The 18189-nt window shown below is 40.9% G+C and overlaps 1 protein-coding gene across 1 annotated transcript; it reads left to right on the forward strand.

The window, feature by feature from the left end:
* The first annotated feature begins 14120 nt into the window (after positions 1–14120).
* On the forward strand, positions 14121–17730 carry LOC136482301 (uncharacterized protein At2g34460, chloroplastic-like). Its single transcript, XM_066479519.1, has 4 exons — positions 14121–14461; positions 14554–14661; positions 16199–16471; positions 17360–17730. The coding sequence occupies exons 1-4, from the start codon at positions 14177–14179 to the stop codon at positions 17522–17524; spliced, it is 831 nt and encodes a 276-aa protein (XP_066335616.1). The 5' UTR covers positions 14121–14176; the 3' UTR covers positions 17525–17730.
* Positions 17731–18189: the final 459 nt, after the last annotated feature.

An 18189-nucleotide genomic window follows, 5' to 3' on the forward strand; every position in this document is an offset into this window, starting at 1 on the left:
GAGTTAAATATCTTTGGCAAATAATCTAGATTGGACCAAATTTGGGAAAATGATCCTCACCACATTGATTGACATTGATAATCTTGACCTTACAAGTAATTCTATCTATATTTTGAACCTTTGTGGTCATTGATGACAAAGGGGGAGAGAAACAAAGATAGTAGTAAAAATAGTGAAAAAGGGGGAGAAATATCATAAAGAGAGAGAAACATAAAGATATACTTGATATATGACATAGGGGGAGAAAAGTGAAAAAAGGAAAGGGATCAATTAAAATTTTGAGCACACAAGTAGGGGGAGCAAGCTCATGAACTTGTATGGTGCATTTGAATGTGCATTTCATATGTTTTGCTTGCATGGCATAAGTTCTAAATTTAAAATATTCATGCTTGTGTGATGTATGCTAGTTGTTAGATTGAATGATGAAATGAAATCACTAGATAACTTTCACTTCCAAATATTTCTAAGTGGTATTGAGCTAACCATGGTGCTAAGGATGGTATATTGGTGCACTCCGATTGGTATCACGCTTCAAAGGTCCATCTTTTATACCTTAGCATCATGTGGTAGACATTGTCTCCTATATTTCCTATCTAAGCATATGTGCAAGCTACAATCCAAACTCTTAGCACATATGTAGGGGGAGCAATTGCTACCATTTGGGGTTCATGAAACTTGTCCATATCCTTTTACACATGGTAAATATGCTTGGACAAGCAACATGGATTCAATTGAATTTCAATTCATATCTTTGTATAAGGGTTGTCATCAATTACCAAAAAGGGGGAGATTGAAAGCTCTAGTTTGGTTTTGGTGAATTGATGAAACCCTAAGTGCTAACCTAGTTTATCAAGTGATTATGAGATAGGTAGCACATTCCAAGTGGTGAAGCAAATGAAGATCATAGCATGATGATGATGATACCATGATGATGATCAAGTGCTTGGACTTGGAAAGAAGAAAGACAAAAACAAAAAGCTCATGGCAAAGGTATAAATTGTAGGAGCTATTTTATTTTGGTGATCAAGACACTTAGAGAGTGTGATCACATTTAGGATTGATAGCCGTACTATTAAGAGGGGTGAAACTTGTATCAAAATACGGTTATCAAAGTTCCACTAGATGCTCTAACTCATTACATATGCATTTAGGATCTAGTGGAGTGCTAACACCCTTGAAAATGTTTGTGAAAAATATGCTAACACATGTGCACAAGGTGATACACTTGGTGGTTGGCACATTTAAGCAAGGGTGAAGAAGTTAGAAGTGAAATGGAGTTGGTCGCAATGATGCTGGCGTCGGTCAACTGACCGGACGCTGAAGGGCTGCGTCCAGTCGTGTTGTCGGTCGGCACAGTAATTAGGGTTAAGCACCGGACACTGGGCTGTGTCCGGTCAAGCATGACCGGATGCGCCCGGTCGGCAAAAACTCAGTTTGGACCCTTACTGTAAATGATCGGACGCTGAGGGTTCAGCGTCCGGTCAACTCTGTCGGAGTGTCCGGTCAACATGTCGACCGTTGAGATCAAACATTCACAGTTGAACGCAAGAGACACGTGGCCGCCATCGGGCGACCGGACGCTGAGGAGTAGCATCTGGTCAGTAGGACCGGAGCGTCCGGTCACCCCGATCAGTACCCAGTGAAGGGGTACAATGGCTCTATTTTGTGGGGGCTTCTATTTAAGCCCCATGGCCGGCTGTAGCTCAAAACCTTTGGCCATTCTCATTGACATAGCAACCTTGTGAGCTTAGCCAAAGCCCTCCCACTCATCTCCATCATTGATTCATCATCATAGTGAGATTGGGAGTGAATCCAAGTGCATTGCTTGAGTGATTGCATCTACAGGCACTTGGTGTTCGTGTTTCGCTGTGGATTTCGCTTGTTACTCTTGGTGGTTGCCACCACCTAGACGGCTTGAAGCAGCGAGGATCGTTGAGCGGAGGGTGGTGATTGTCTCTGGCTCTAATCATGGTGATTGTGAGGGGTTCTTGACCTTTCCCCGGTGGAGCGCCAAATGGTACTCTAGTGGATTGCTCGTGGCTTGTGTGATCCTTATCTTGTGTTGGTTGTGCGGCACCCTATTGAGGGTTTGGCGTGTGAAGCCAATTAGCGCGTGAACCTCCAAGTGAGTGAATCACCACAACGAGGACTAGCTTGCCGGCAAGCAAGTGAACCTCGGTAAAAATCTTTGTGTTTATCATTGATTCCGAGGTGATTGGTCTTCATTGTTATTCATCCTTGTGATTGATTGGTTCATTCATCTATGCGGCGGTATAATCTTCTTGATCACTCTCTTTACTTTACCGCAAACTAGTTGACAAGCTCTTTAGTGTAGCTAGTTGTGAGAGCTTGCTTGATTGGTTGGTGTGGCTCTTTAGTTAGCCTTTGAGAGCACACTAACATAGGGTTGTTTCATAGCTCTTGTGTAAATCGACACTATCTAAACTAGAATTGTGGTAGGTGGCTTGCATTTTGAGTAGGCTCAACACTTGCTTCGCCTCATAATTGTCTAACCATTTGGTTAAGTGTCATTGTAGAAATTTTTATTAGGCTATTCACCCCCCCTCTAGCCATTAGGACCTTTCAATTGGTGATCCAGAGAATCCCACCACGGCCGAAAAAGTGCTTCTCCAAAACAATGACATTGCTCTAAGTGCTATTCATGATGCAATTGATGAGAGAACATTTGAGCAAATCAAGAATATTGAGATGGCTCATAAGGCTTGGAAGAAGTTGGAAGAATTATTTGAGGGCACTCAAGCCGTGAAGGGTGCAAAAGCCTACATTCTCAAGGAGAAGTTTGCAAGCTTCAAGATGAAGGAAGATGAGAGTGTGCCGGAGATGTTTCATAGGCTTCAAGTGCTTATCAATGATCTCAAAGCACTTGGAGAAGAGGTGAAGGACAAGCACTTCTCCCACAAGTTCTTGAGATGCTTATCTTCAAGATTTGGCACATTGGTCACTATTCTAGTAAGGAGTGGTTTGGACACCATAACACCAAACCAAGTGTTAGGAGACATCATGACCGATGATACATATAGAGATGAAGATGAGAAGGAAGAAAAGAAGGAGAAGAAAGATGAGAAGAAGGATGCGAAGAAGAAGAGTGTAGCCTTTAAGGCCACATCATCCAAGGGCAAAGCTAAGCAAGAAACATCAAGTGAAGAAGATGAATCTTGGGATGATGATGATGATGAGAAGATGGCTCTCTTCGTCAAGAAAATTGGCAAGTTCATGATGAAGAAGGGCTACCGTGCTAGAAGAAAGAAGCCTTCATCCAAGAACAAAAAGAGTCAAGGAGGTGCTTCAAATGTGGAAGCAAAGATCATCTTGTTGCTCAATGCCCATACAATAGCGACAATGATGATGACAACAAGAAGAACAAGAAGAAGGACAAAAGGGAAAAGAAAGAGAAGAAGGACAAGATGGCCTTCAAGAAGAAGAAGGGTGGTTCATATGTGGTCACTTGGGATAGTGATGCTTCCTCAAGTGATGATGATGATAGTGATGATGACAAGACCACCAAGAAGAAGGCATTTGCAAGCATTGCTATCAATGAGAAGCCTTCTCTCTTCGAATCTTCATCATGCTTCATGGCTAAGGCCACTAAGGTACAAATTAGTGATGATGAAAGCGATGAAGAACGTGATGATGAAAATGAAAATGAAAATGAAAAAAACCATGATAGTGATAGTGATGATGATGAACCTACTAAAGATGAATTATTTGACATGCTAGAAGATGTCAAAGAACACTTTGACATTAAGAGAAGGAAATAGAAGAGCTTGAATAAGGAGGTAAAAGCCCTTAAGCAAGCCCTTGATGAACTCAAGGCAACTCATGAGAGGCTAGAGGAAGCCCATGAGAAGCTTGGCAAGGCTCACAAAAAGCTTGAAAAGGCTCATTCATGTTTGTTTAATGAGCAAAATAAAAAGAAGCATGTTGAGACTTGTGATGTAGGTTTAACTTGTGATATAATTGATGAACCATTATCTATGCCTATCATTGTTGCTCCCACTAACCCTTCCTGTAGTACTTCTACTTCCACCTCATCTAGTAGTGATGGTCTCACTTGTGATGCCTCACTAATTATTGAGAATGAGAACCTCAAGAAGGAGGTCAACAAGCTCACTCACACCTTGGCTAAGGCCTATAGTGGTGAGGACTGCTTGCTTATGTGCTTGGGTAGCCAAAGAGCTTCTCTATACAAAGAGGGATTGGGCTATACCCCCAAGAAAGGTAAGGCGGCCTTTGCTCCTCACAAGACTAGTTTTGTGAAGAACAATGGTCGGTTTTACACTAGTTACAAGCAAGTTGGTCATAAAGAGCATGAATACAAAAACAAGAGCAAAAATGCTAATGTATCCTCCATTAAGCTTGATTCTTTTTATATGCTTACTAAGGGTACAAATGGTGTGAAGGCTAAGTTCATTGATAAACCATGGATGGGCTCAAAGAAGAAAGTCATTTGGGTACCAAAGAGCTTAATAACTAACCTTCAAGGACCCAAGCAAGTTTGGGTACCTAAAAAGAATTGATCTTCTTTTATAGGTAAATTACAAAGCCGAAGGAAGGCATTGGGTTCTTGATAGTGGGTGCACTCAACACATGATCGAAGATGGAAGAATGTTTAACGCAATCAACACCAATGGCAATGATGGTTATGATAGTATCACATTTGGTGACAATGGCAAAGGCAAAGTCAAAGGGCTTGGTAAGATTACAATATCCAATGACATGAGCATTTCCAATGTGTTGCTAGTAGAGAGCTTGAACTTCAACTTGCTATCCGTGGCTCAATTGTGTGATCTTGGATTCAAATGCATATTTGGGATAGATGATGTAGAAATCATAAGTGTAGATGGCTCTAATTTGATCTTCAAAGGCTTTAGATATGAGAATCTATACTTGGTTGATTTCAATGCTAGTAAAGCTCAATTATCCACATGTTTGTTCACTAAGTCTAGCATGGGTTGGTTATGGCATAGAAGGCTTGGTCATGTTGGAATAAAACAATGAATAGATTGGTTAAGCACGACTTGGTTAGAGGCTTGAAAGATGTTGTGTTTGAAAAAGATAAGCTTTGTAGCTCTTGTCAAACCGGAAAACAAGTTGGAAACACCCATACCAAGAAAAGCATGATGAGCACTAGTAAAGCATTTGAGTTATTGCATATGGACTTGTTTGGGTCAACACAATACACTAGCATTGGTGGAAATAAATGTGGCTTTGTGATAGTGGATGATTATACTAGATACACTTGGTATTCTTTCTAGTAGACAAGAGTGATGTGTTTGCAACATTCAAATCATTTGTCAAGAGCATTCACAATGAGTTTGAAACAACCATCAAGAGAGTTAGAAGTGACAATGGTAGTGAGTTCAAGAACACTAGAATAAATGAGTTGTGTGATAAATTTGGAATTAGACATCAATTCTCGGCCAAGTACACTACATAATCAAATGGCCTTGTTGAGGGAAAGAATAGAACACTCATTGATATGGCAAGGTCTATGCTTAGTGAGTACAATGTGAGTCAATCCTTTTAGGCTGAAGCTATCAACATGGCTTGCTATTATAGCAACCGCCTCTATTGTCACCCATTGAAAGATAAGACACCATATGAGCTCTTGAATGGTAGAAAGCCCAACATTGCATATTTTCGGTTCTTTGGTTGCAAATGCTATATCTTGAAGAAAGGCACAAGATTGGGCAAGTTTGACAAGAAATGTGATGAAGGATTCCTACTTGGCTATTCCACTACAAGCAAAGCATAGAGAGTTTGGAATTTGGATAGTGGTACTCTTGAGGAAGTTCATGATGTTGAATTTGATGAAACCAAGGGTTCACAAGTAGAGAATGAGAACTTAAAAGATGTTAGAGACATTCAACTTTCAAATGTCATGAAGAACATGGATATTGGTGAATTGAGGCCTAGGCAAGTGAATGATGATGGAGATGATCAAGTGCAAGTGCCTTCTAACTTAAATGTGCAAGATGATACAAATCAAGTTAGTGCAAGTGGATCTCATGATAATGAACAAGATCAAGTGGCTAGTATATCATCTCAACCTAATGATCAAGCAAGTGCAAGCAATCAAGTTTAAATACTCCAACCAACCAATATTGCAAGGGATCATTCATTGGACACTATTATTGGTGATATTTCAATAGATGTGCAAACTAGATCAAGATTGACTTTATTTTGTGAGCATTTCTTATTTGTGTCATCCATTGAACCAAAGAAGATAGATGAAGCATTGAAGGATGTTGATTGGGTAAATGCTATGCATGAAGAATTGAATAACTTCACAAGAAATCAAGTCTGGGAGTTGGTAGAAAGACCAAAGGGACACAATGTGATTGGAACCAAATGGGTCTTTAGAAACAAGCAAGATCAAGATGGGATAGTAGTAAGGAACAAAGCAAGATTGGTAGCACAAGGCTATACACAAGTTGAAAGTCTTGACTTTGGAGAAAAATATGCCCCGGTTGCTAGATTGGAAGCATTTAGAATCTTACTAGCCTATTCTTGTGCCCACAACATCAAGTTTTATCAAATGGATGTTAAGAGTGCATTTCTAAATGGCTACATCATTGAAGAAGTATATGTTGAGCAACCTCCTGGTTTTGAAGATGACAAGAAGTCTGACCATGTGTACAAGTTGATGAAGGCATTGTATGGTTTGAAGCAAGCACCTAGAGCATGGTATGAGAGATTAAGGGACTTCCTACTCTCTAAAGGGTTCACAATGGGCAAGGTAGACACCACTCTTTTCATCAAGAAGATTGGAAAAGATCTATTTATGTTGCAAATATATGTTGATGACATCATATTTGGATCAACCAATCAAGACTTTTGTGAAGAATTTGGAAAGATGATGGCTAATGAGTTTGAGATGTCCATGATTGGAGAGTTGAGTTACTTCCTTGGTCTTCAAATCAAGCAATTGAAAAATGGTACATTTGTGAGTCAATACAAGTATATCAAGGACATGATCAAGAAGTTTGGCATGAGTGATAGCAAAGTCATTAGCACACCAATGGGAACAAATGGTAACTTGGATAGTGATGCAAGTGGCAACATGGTGGATCAAAAATTGTATCGGTCTATGATTGGAAGCCTACTCTATATGACCGCATCAAGGTCGGATGTCATGTTTAGTGTATGCATATGTGCAAGATTTCAAGCCTCACCAAGAGAGAGTCATTTGAAGGCAATAAAGAGGATATTGAGGTACTTGAAGCATACACCAAATTTGGTTTGTGGTATCCCAAAGGAGCAAAGTTTGAGCTAGTTGGTTACTCCGACTCGGATTATGCGGGATGCAAGGTTGAAAAGGAAGAGCACCTCGGGTACATGTCAATTGTTAGGAAGATCACTTGTTTCATGGTCATTAAAGAAGCAAAATAGTGTTGTATTATCAACCGCCAAAGCCGAATACATATCCGCCGGTAGTTGTTGTGCACAAATACTTTGGATGAAGGCCACTTTGAATGATTTTGGAATCAAGTTCAAAAAAGTGCCATTGCTATAAGACAATGAAAGTGCAATCAAGTTGACCAACAATCCGGTTCAACACGCAAGAACAAAGCACATTGATGTCCGCCATCATTTCATAAGAGATTACCAACAAAAAGGAGATATTTGCATTGAGAGTGTATGCACCGAAGATCAACTTGCCGATATATTCACCAAGCCATTTGATGAGAAAAGGTTTTGCAAGCTAAGTAATGAGTTGAACATATTGGATTTCTCAAATATGTGTTGATGCACCCCCCCCCACTCATATGACATGCCTCTCCTTCGAGCAATCCAAGGTAAAAGTTGATTGGCATGACATACATCCTTGCTAAGGACATGTTTAGTGCATCTAGTCACATTTTTAATCTTATTAGGACCTTTCAAGTGGTTCTATTTTATTAGGCTCATTTATGAAAATAAAATGAATTTGATGTTTATATAGTATCACTATTGCTTCTATGCTTGACTTGATCTAGTGATAGCGTATGACATGTTTATGGGCTTGTAAACCTAGTGTTTAATCTAAAAAATGAACTCTAAGTGTTTAACTCAACATGGTACAAGATAACCCTTATTTGGAGGCGTGAAGAAGCTTGTCCTTGGATCAAACCGAGTTAAATATCTTTGGTAAATGATCTAGATTGGACCAAATTTGGAAAAATGATCCTAACCCCATTGATTGACATTGATAATCTGTACCTATCTAAAATTTAAACCTTTGTGGTCATTGATGACAAAGGGGGAGAGAAACAAAGATATATGTGATAAGGGGGAGAAATAACAAAGATATTAGTACATGGGAGAAAGACAAAAGATATATTAGTGTATTAAGGTGGTGAAAAGATAACAAAGGGGGAGAATTTGGACATAGGGGGAGAACTTGACATAAGGGGAGAAATATGACAAAAGAAAGAGATCAATTAAAATTTTGAGCACACAAGTAGGGGAGCAAGCTCATGAACTTGTATGGTGCATTTGAATGTGCATTTCATATGTCTGCTTGCTTGGCATAAGTTCTAAATTTTAAAATATCCATGCTTGTGTGAAGTATGATAGTTGTAAGATTGAATGATGAAATAAAATCACTAGATAACTTTCATTTCCAAGTAAGTGTTTACAAGTGGTATCTTTTCAAAGTATGTTTCCAAGTGGTATAAAGCTAATCATGGTGCTAAGGATGGTATAATGGTGCACTCCAATTGGTATCACGCTTCAAAGGTCCATCTTTTATACCTTAGCATCATTTGGTAGACATTGACTCCTATATTTCCTATCTAAGTATATGTGCACGCTATAATCCAAACTCTTAGCACATATGTAGGGGGAGCAATTGCTACCATATGGGGTTCATGAAACTTGTCCATATTCTTTTACACATGGTAAATATGCTTGGGCAAGCAACATGGATTCAATTGAATTTCAATTCATATCTTTGTGAAAGGGTTGTCATCAATTACCAAAAAGGGGATATTGAAAGCTCTAGTTTGGTTTTGGTGAATTGATGAAACCCTAAGTGCTAACCTAGTTTATCAAGTGATCGTGAGATAGGTAGCATACTCCAAGTGGTGAAGCAAATGAAGATCATAGCATGATGATGATGATGCCATGATGATCAAGTGCTTGGACTTGGAAAGAAGAAAGAGAAAAATAAAAAGCTCATGGCAAAGGTATAAATTGTAGGAGCTATTTTGTTTTGGTGATCAAGACACTTAGAGAGTGTGATCACATTTAGGTTTGATAGTCGTACTATTAAGAGGGGTGAAACTTATATCGGAATGTGGTTATCAAAGTGCCACTAGATGCTCTAACTCATTGCATATGCATTTAGGATCTAGTGGAATGCTAACACCCTTGAAAATGTTTATGAAAATATGCTAACACATGTGCATAAAGTGATACACTTGTGGTTGGCACATTTGAGCAAGGGTGAAGAAGTTAGAGGTGAAAAGGAGTTAGTCTCGCTGGTCACAAGGTGACCGGACGCTGGTCCTAGAGGAACCGGCGCGTCCGGTCAGTTGTAACAGCAAAGACGCTGGCGTCGGTCAAACGACCGGACGCTAGGTCTTGAATGACCGGACACTGGAAGGGTGTGTCTGGTCCTGTTGTTGGGCAGCGCAGAGAAAAGTCACTATGTGACCGGACGCTGGCTGTGTCCGGTCAAGCATGACCGGACACGTCCGGTCAAAGAAAACCATTTCTAGAATCTTACTAGAAACGACCGAACGCTGGAGGCTGAGCGTCCGGTCAGTTTGTGCGCAGTGTCGGGTCAACAGATGACCATTGAAATCTGACAAACAGTATTAGAAGCAGGGGACACGTGGCGTGAATCACGTGACCGGACGCTGAGGACCAGCATCCGGTCGATCAGACCAGAGCGTCCGATCACTCCGCTTTGTGCCCAGTGAAGGGGTACAACGGCTCTATTTCGTGGGGGCTTCTATTTAAGCCCCATGGCCGGTTGAAGCTCACACCTTTGGCCATTTTCATTGACATAGCAACCTTGTGAGCTTAGCCAAAGTCCTCTCACTCATCTCCATCATTGATTCATCATCTTTGTGAGATTGGGAGAGAATCCAAGTGCATTGCTTGAGTGTTTGCATCTAGAGGCACTTGGTGTTCGTGTTTCGCTATGGGATTCGCTTGTTACTCTTGGTGGTTGCCGCCATCTAAACGGCTTGGAGCAGCGAGGATCATCGAGCGGAGGGTGGTGATTGTCTCCGGCTCCGATCGTGGTGATTGTGATGGGTTCTTGACCTTTCCCCGACAGAGAGCCAAAAGGTACTCTAGTGGATTGCTTGTGGCTTATGTGATCCTCATCTTGTGTTGGTTGTGCGGCACCCTATTGAGGGTTTAGCGTGTGATGCCAATTAGCGCGGGAACCTCCAAGTGAGTGAACCACCACAACGAGGACTAGCTTGCCGGCAAGCAAGTGAACCTCGATAAAAATCATTGTGTGCATCATTGATTCCAAGGTGATTGGTCTTCATTGTTATTCATCCTTGTGATTGATTGGTTCCTTCATCTACACGGTGGTATAACCATCTTGATCACTCTCTTTACATTACCGCAAACTAGTTATCAAGCTCTTTAGCGTAGCTAGTTGTGAGAGCTTGTTAGTTTGGTTAGTGTGTCTCTTTAGTTAGCTTTTGAGAGCACACTAACTTAGTGTAGTGTCATAGCTATTGTGTGGATAGAAACTATATAAATTAGAATTATGGTTGGTGGCTTGCTATTTTGGTAGGCTAGCGCAACACTTGCTTCGCCTCATAATTGTCTAACTGGTTTGTTAAGTGTTGTTGTAGAAATTTTTAATAGGATATGCACCCCCCCCTCTAGCCATTAGGACCTTTCACCCGTCTAGGATCGGCGCAGCCCCGGCCGACCGGTGCTCTGCCCGGCCTCACGCCGCAGGTTGGTCGCCGCGGCGGGATGAGAGGAAGAAGACGACTCTTTTTCAAAACAACCCCGTATGAAGTTTATAAATATTTGTGTAATTTTTGTGTCTCGGCAATTTTGTATATAACCCTGTTAATCTTCTATTTTAAGCAATCAAGTCTTATCGCAATACGCAGGTATTGATCCATACCCGTTTGGATGAATATGAGACCCAAATAAAGTTTAAGGACCGAAATAACACACTTTCTGAGTTTAAGGACCGGGATGACACACACTCACAAGTTTGAGGACTGGCCATGGACTTTACTCTTTTTTACAAAGAGGTAGTATTATATTCCAGTGGGATTAGGACCTGTGTTGTGATGGAAGAAATATTCTATGATGCTCTTCCTTAGTTATGTCCATAAGTGAACACTAGAATATAAGTCTATCTTAAGTTAGAAGTTAAGAACCTTAGAAGTTCTCTCTGTAATCCTGTTTATCTTTAACCTTGTTGCTATCCCTAGTTAGGTTAGTCCATTGTTAATCTCACATGTTTTCCTATGGATACGATACCTGGAATACTCCTAGTGAATTGCTACAACGGTATTCCGTGCGCTTGTGGATTTATGTGTGAACGTAAGAAATACCAACAGTGGCCACATCACAAACACGGTTGGTATAGTCTCGCAAGACTATAAGCCATCTGATGTACAACAACGGTGCGTGCAAGCACCTAGTGGTAAGAGGTATAAAAACCTCACTAAACACTAGGCCTGAACCTAGAGCAAGCGCATAAACGGTGGTCTAAGCACTTCACAAAGCACCTACACCAATCATCTAATATTTTCTTAAACACTTTTGGTGGCTAGAGCACAAATGGATGAGCCCAAACTCTCCACAAACTTTCCTCAGCTGTAGCACACCTTTCTTGGCCGAATGGAGGGGTATAAATAGCCCCAACTCCAAAAACTAGTCATTACTAGCCGTTACAACCTTTTCTATGAGCATCAGACCAATAGATGTGTAGCATCGGACAAAACAGTGCCACTGTTCATTTCAGTTCAGTGAGCATCGGACAAATAGCATCGGATGTCCGCTACTCAATTTCCAGCATGTCGCGCTTTCGTATTTTGGACATAACTTTTGGCTTCGAACTCTGATTTTAATGATCTTGGACTTTTTGAAAAGTTAATGAAAAGCTCTAAGACTTTGGACTGGATTTATGTCAATTTTAGGAGATCCAAAATCATGAGATAATTCCAATTCATCTATCTCTTTGTCTCGGCTCTAGTGGCTTCAGTTTTGTTTGTGTCTTTACGTCCGGGCTTCTACTTCTTGGTGGCTTAGACTTGTATAATGTCTTGCAGGTCTTCAACATGGCTTCCAATATCTTGCTTGAAGTGTTGATCATTTGGATCACCACTTTGTCTAAGTCCAAGTCCACCTTGCATCCATTTGAACTATACCTTGTATACTAGCAAACAACATTAGTCCAATTGGTCATGTTGTTCCTCAAACACCAGAATCCAAACTTAATGGCCCATAGGTTCCATTTTCCTTACAATCAGTAGTGGCCAAAGCTTCCATGCAACACATATATCGGCTTCATGGGTTACCTTCGGTGATCATTGCTGATCAAGACCGCATCTTCATAAGTACCTCTTGGAAGGAGTTGTTTCGTTTGGCTAAGGTGTCTCTGCATAAGAGTTCCAATTATCACCTCTAATTAATTGGATAGTCAGATTAAGTGGCTGAACTAAACTATGGAGACCTTCCTTCGTTGTTTTGCTAATCCTTGTCCTACAAAATTACTGAATTGGCTCGCACTCGCGGAATTTTGGTATAGCACTTGCCCACACTTCACAATTAGTCGTTCTCCATCCGAAGCACTCTATGGTTATGTGCTTAAGAACTATGCCCAGGTCAGCAACGCCAGTGGCTGGATCTTGGATGATGGAAATTGGAACAACGGAGGAGACGGTTGCATCTAGATGGGGATGAAGGGGAGGAGAGGATCTGAATGGGATGACTTTCTTGAGGTGCAGCCACCAAAGACGAAGAAGACCCCTAAGCTGCCACCACCGATGTGGACAACAATGGTGGAAGCCACGAACCAACCATGATGGCGGGGAAAGGGACCATGTGAGCCAAACTCTTAACTAAAAACTAACCTTAGATGTCCGAAGAGGCAAATCCCCTCTCCTCCTTGCAATCGACAACGTTGCCAAAACAACAGAAAGAGGGGGACCTAGGGTAGTGACGAAGGCTAAGAACCTAATCGGGAGGCGTGCAGGGGTGTTGTTTGGCGGGCATCACTAGTATGCCACAAACTTTTTTGCTTCAAAAACTAATATATGTTTGATTTCATATGCTTGTGATTATTTATGTAGATGGTTTTAAAATTTTCTTGACCATACTTGGAGGACCAATGGCCTATTTGTTTGAGCTACAACTTTTAGCTTTTTGGATCAAAAGCTAGCTTTCTAGATTTTATCTTTTGGCTGATGGCTTTTTGCTAGTTTTTTAATAAAATTTTACAGTATGCTCATAGTGTGCCTTTTAGCTTTTAGTTTATTTCCTCTTAAGCTATTTTCTAGGTTTTTAAAAGCCAATTCAACAATTGGGTTGTTTGATTCACCTCCTGGCTTCTGTCGGATAGAAACCAGCAAAAACCTGAAAACAAGCATGCCCTAAAAGTTGGGATGAGTGAATTTCTTTTTCATCTTTAACCAGGTGCGAACTTTGGCATGTTTCCTAGAGCTAGGATGGGCAAAATTTCACCTTTTAACCAAAAAAGTTGGTTAACCAAAATTTTCGTGATCTTTTTGTTGAAGATTTTGGCTCTATTTGGTTAATAAATTTATTTGGTTTCGTATGACTTTATATTAAACATTAAAAATATATGCATTTATATTTTTAAATGTATTTCTATGACATTTTATTTGGTAGAAGCATTGTTTGTTGTTGTTTCTTTTCATTTGTTATAATATGATGCGTTTTTCTTAGGCGCCTTTCAATACCATGATATTATTGAATTATCTTCATGTATAAAGTACCAAATGTGATTTTGTTCAGCTATTAGTTGTTTATTAACAACAAATTCAGTTTACATTTGGTTAAAATCAAAAATTTTATAACCGATGGAACGATTTAACTAACTGAATTAAGCGAATGGCCCAGGCATAGCCAGAGGAGAGCAAGTGTTGTGCTGCCTTCCGCCCTCACGGTGCACGGCTCAGTTGGCCACTGCCACGCCTACGCCACCCAAAAACTCATGGCCAGCGCTGTCTGCGGCGTCACCGCGCGCCCGCACCTGCCTTCCACCGTCCCTGCAGCCGCAAGAAAGCTCTTCTTCCGCTGCAGGGCGGCCTCCACCATGAACGAGGCATCTGTGAGCTCGCCGGACGCTGAGGAGAAGAAGAAGACGACCGTCTTCGTGGCCGGCTCGACGGGGCGCACCGGCAAGCGCGTTGTGGAGAAGCTGCTGGCCATCGTCGCCGGCACGACGGACGTGAACAGGGCCCGTGGCAGCCTGCCCCAGGACCCCAACCTTCAGCTCGTGAGTTTAAGCTGACGTGCTTGTTGTCGCCCTCGTTAAATTGGTGGGGTGGTGTTGGGAATTTGGGCCTTTGACTCTTTGAGTGACTGAAGGTCAGGGTTGACGTTACAGAGGGCGTCGACAAGCTAGTGGAGGCGGTGCGCGGCGTCGATGCTGTCGTCCGCACGACGGGATTCCGGCGGTCTTTTGCTCCGTGGAAGGTTTGTATCTGGTTAATTTGTACAGAGTGACTGATGCTTCTTTCTTGTTCATTGCTTTGATTAGATCTTTCAGGTGCTATTATAGGGCTAAAATTATGAAATAGTGTAGGGAATGTTCTTGCCAGAATGCCCCGATTTAAATGTTTGTACCTGTCAAAAGTGTTCAGATTCTGTAGAAACTTTGGTAAATGTAGGTTGGTCAGCATTCTTGGCAGCAAGTTATTCTGAACCAATTTGTTTGAAGTTGCTATTCACACGTTCAGGCTATGCTGCCATCTCTTAATTCAAAGAAGCTGTAACCTTACTACTACTGATTACGACTACAGATAACTTATATATTGAGTAATTGGTGGAGCAAGGTCTCGAGTCGCCGGCACCGCCGCACTCGCCGCCGCCGTCACCCTCTGGGTACGGTTCAGGTAGATGGCCAAGTTCGAGTTCTCCTCTCCTCACTCAGCCGTTACATAGAGGGGCCTTGTTGGGTCTGCCTCTCGTTCTGGGCCACGCAGGCCCGATACTCCTACTTCGCCTATTCTGGGCCGATCATACGCGGGTTGGGCCGCCTGCTTCTTGCCACCCGGTCCAGCATACCAGGTACACGGTCGCCCTTCTGAAGTACGCCTCCCGTCACCGTTTCATCATCTTCAGATTCTTCAGGCTCTTCTCCAGCTGTAGTCACCGGAGTCGTCGATGGAGCATCGACGGTGACAGAAGCATAGGGCAGTTTCCCTCTTAATAAAATACACGCGATCCAAGCGTGCTCGTGAAAAAAAAGAAGAAGAATAGGGTAGTTAGTATGGGATTCTTACTTTGCAAATTGTATGCATCAAATTCTCAATTCTGAAAAGAATTCGCTTCAAAAAATCCGAAAAGAATGCTATATTCGAGGGTTGCCACATCACCATTCTGCTGTTCCTGGTGGGATCTGGTTCAATATCTGGACAGTTAATTTGGACCCCTGAATTCCTAAAACCAGGCCAGCGGGCCATTGAGAATTCAATTAAAGTTTGAATTCACGCAGCATACAATTCTCAGTATTCTTTTGTGGGGCAATTTTAACATGTTTCATGTTTGGTACTTATAAGATGATCTAAGTTCACTTGTGCCCACTAATTTTGCCTCAGTGCTAGTTTTCTAGACCTTGGTTCTTGCATTGAGTACTATTCATAGTGTAGACAACCCTAATCCGTCTTTTCATCCACGGTTGTCTATATGGTGACTGGCTTAAAGTAATACTGGTAATCCAACAATGTTTTGTGTAACTGAGCTGATTTGGTCCACTGGTTCAGTTTTCTATTTGTTTAAGCAAGTTTAAAAGGATGTGGCGTAGAGGGTCTGTCAAATTATATTAATTACTCATAGTGTTTGGTAACTCTTGATGTTTGTATATATATTTGGTATATTTAACGAACAATCAGTCCATGGCCTTGCAAATAAGAGCTTTAAGGATCCAATCATATCACTGGCAAATGGTTGAATGCGGATAGTACTCCTTTTGTTTCACAAATAACAGCCGTGATAAATTTTGGTATTGCAGGTAGACAACTTTGGCACAGTGAACCTGGTTGAAGCATGCCGAAAGGCAGGCGTAACAAGATTTGTACTCATCAGCTCCATTTCAGTAAATGGGGCTGCTATGGGTCAACTTCTGAATCCAGCCTACATTGTGCTCAATCTACTTGGCTTAACACTGGTTGCAAAGCTACAGGCAGAAAATCACATCAGGAAATCAGGAATAAATTACACTATTGTAAGGCCTGGAGGGCTGACAGATCAACCCCCAACAGGGAATATAGTCATGGAACCTCAGGTAAAAGCCTTAAACTTATTGCTTGATGCTATTACCAATAATAGTTTTTAAGTTAGGTGGATTAGAGGGTAGATTTGCATAATTTAGCAACGGTGATCCCCATTTGGTTGCAAGAATTGTTTCCGATTCTTGCTGGAATCAGGAGAATCTGAACCAAACGTTGTTTTTGGTGAAGTGATTCTCCGGGGAACACCTGGTAATGTTTCTTCGTTTTGAGCTAGGAAGGAGAATCACCCAAATAGGTGTTTGGCAGTGATTCTAGTTCATTTCAGGGTGAATCTAGATTGATAGCCAAATTGTTTCACCAATTCTTACTAAGCGATTTGATTCAGCTGAGAAACATCTATAAGGAGAATCTGAATCCCTATCAAATGCCCCTGCAAAAGAAGAGACAGTGGAATTTAAGTTGTGGCTTCACGCTAATTCCACTAACACAATATGCAAAACCTATAACATATGTGGCTTTAAGGTGAGGTCTGCAAACCCATGTAACTAGGATATGCTATTCCATAGAACTTTTTACTGTTGGAAGTCAATAGGATGTCATTTCATTTTATGGAAGTAGTATAATTGGCGTTAATCGATATCGTTTTTATATGTACAATCCACGTTATCAAAACACTAACATTGGTCAAATTTCTACAGTTGGACTGAATGCATTTTTTCCTTTTACAGGAGGGAGCTCTTCTATAAGAAAAATGCTCATCTTGTATGCATATTAGAAATAATGGATTGTACAATAAAACTAATCCGATCCAGATTAAGGAATACTAATATGTTTAGAGGCCTCCAGTGTGTTTTAGTGTTTTCTCATCTTGTCATTACTGGAAAGTACTCTTTGTCCACCAATAGTTTATGCATAGCATTTTTGTTATTGAAATTTTTCAGGACACTCTTTACTCGGGATCCATATCTCGGAGCCAGGTTGCTGAAGTAGCTGTAGAAGCATTGTTGTGTCCAGAGTCTTCCTACAAAGTTGTTGAGATTATCGCCCGAGCTGATGCTCCAAATCGCCCTCTGAAGGATATGTACGCTGCAATTAAGCAAAATTGACTGGTCTGTCACATCAGTTACACAGAATGATTGATTAGTTATGTACAAGGCAAATCTATGCTTCATAGAATGACAGGATGGTTAATTTGTTATACAGTACAGCCATGAACCAATGAACACTAAGGAGTTCTCAAAGTATAGTCTATGTATTTGGCATGCTATATTATACTTATAAATATCTATAAGTCCACCAAAGATTCTTCTAAGTCAAATCTTTTTAACTCTAACCAGCAATATATATATAATAAAAGTATATTATCTTGAATTAAAAAATTATGCGTAACAAAATTATTTTTCATAGTGATATAAACTCTGGGGTCAGTCTATAACTTTTTATATTGATGGCCAAAGGTAGAACAAAAACCTTAACTCATGACAAACCTAAATAGGCACGTTGAAACAGAAACAATAAATAAAGAATAAGCTAAGTATAAAAGGAAAAATAAATTGAAGAATAGGAAAACAATAAAGAAAAAGAACTTAAAAAATAAAAGGAATCATAAAGCAAGAGAACGGAAACAAATAAATCTTTTTTCTAGCATCAAGATACGATGACTGGTGGGCGTGGGCGGACGCTTCTGTCCGGATTGGTTCGCTCGTAATGTTTGTGAATTGAATCATTACGCGGATTGGTCGGGATCGGATGGCTCCTGTTACGACAATCG

The sequence above is a fragment of the Miscanthus floridulus genome, chromosome 9, assembly GCF_019320115.1.
Source record: "Miscanthus floridulus cultivar M001 chromosome 9, ASM1932011v1, whole genome shotgun sequence".
Classification (NCBI taxonomy): Eukaryota; Viridiplantae; Streptophyta; class Magnoliopsida; order Poales; family Poaceae; genus Miscanthus; species Miscanthus floridulus.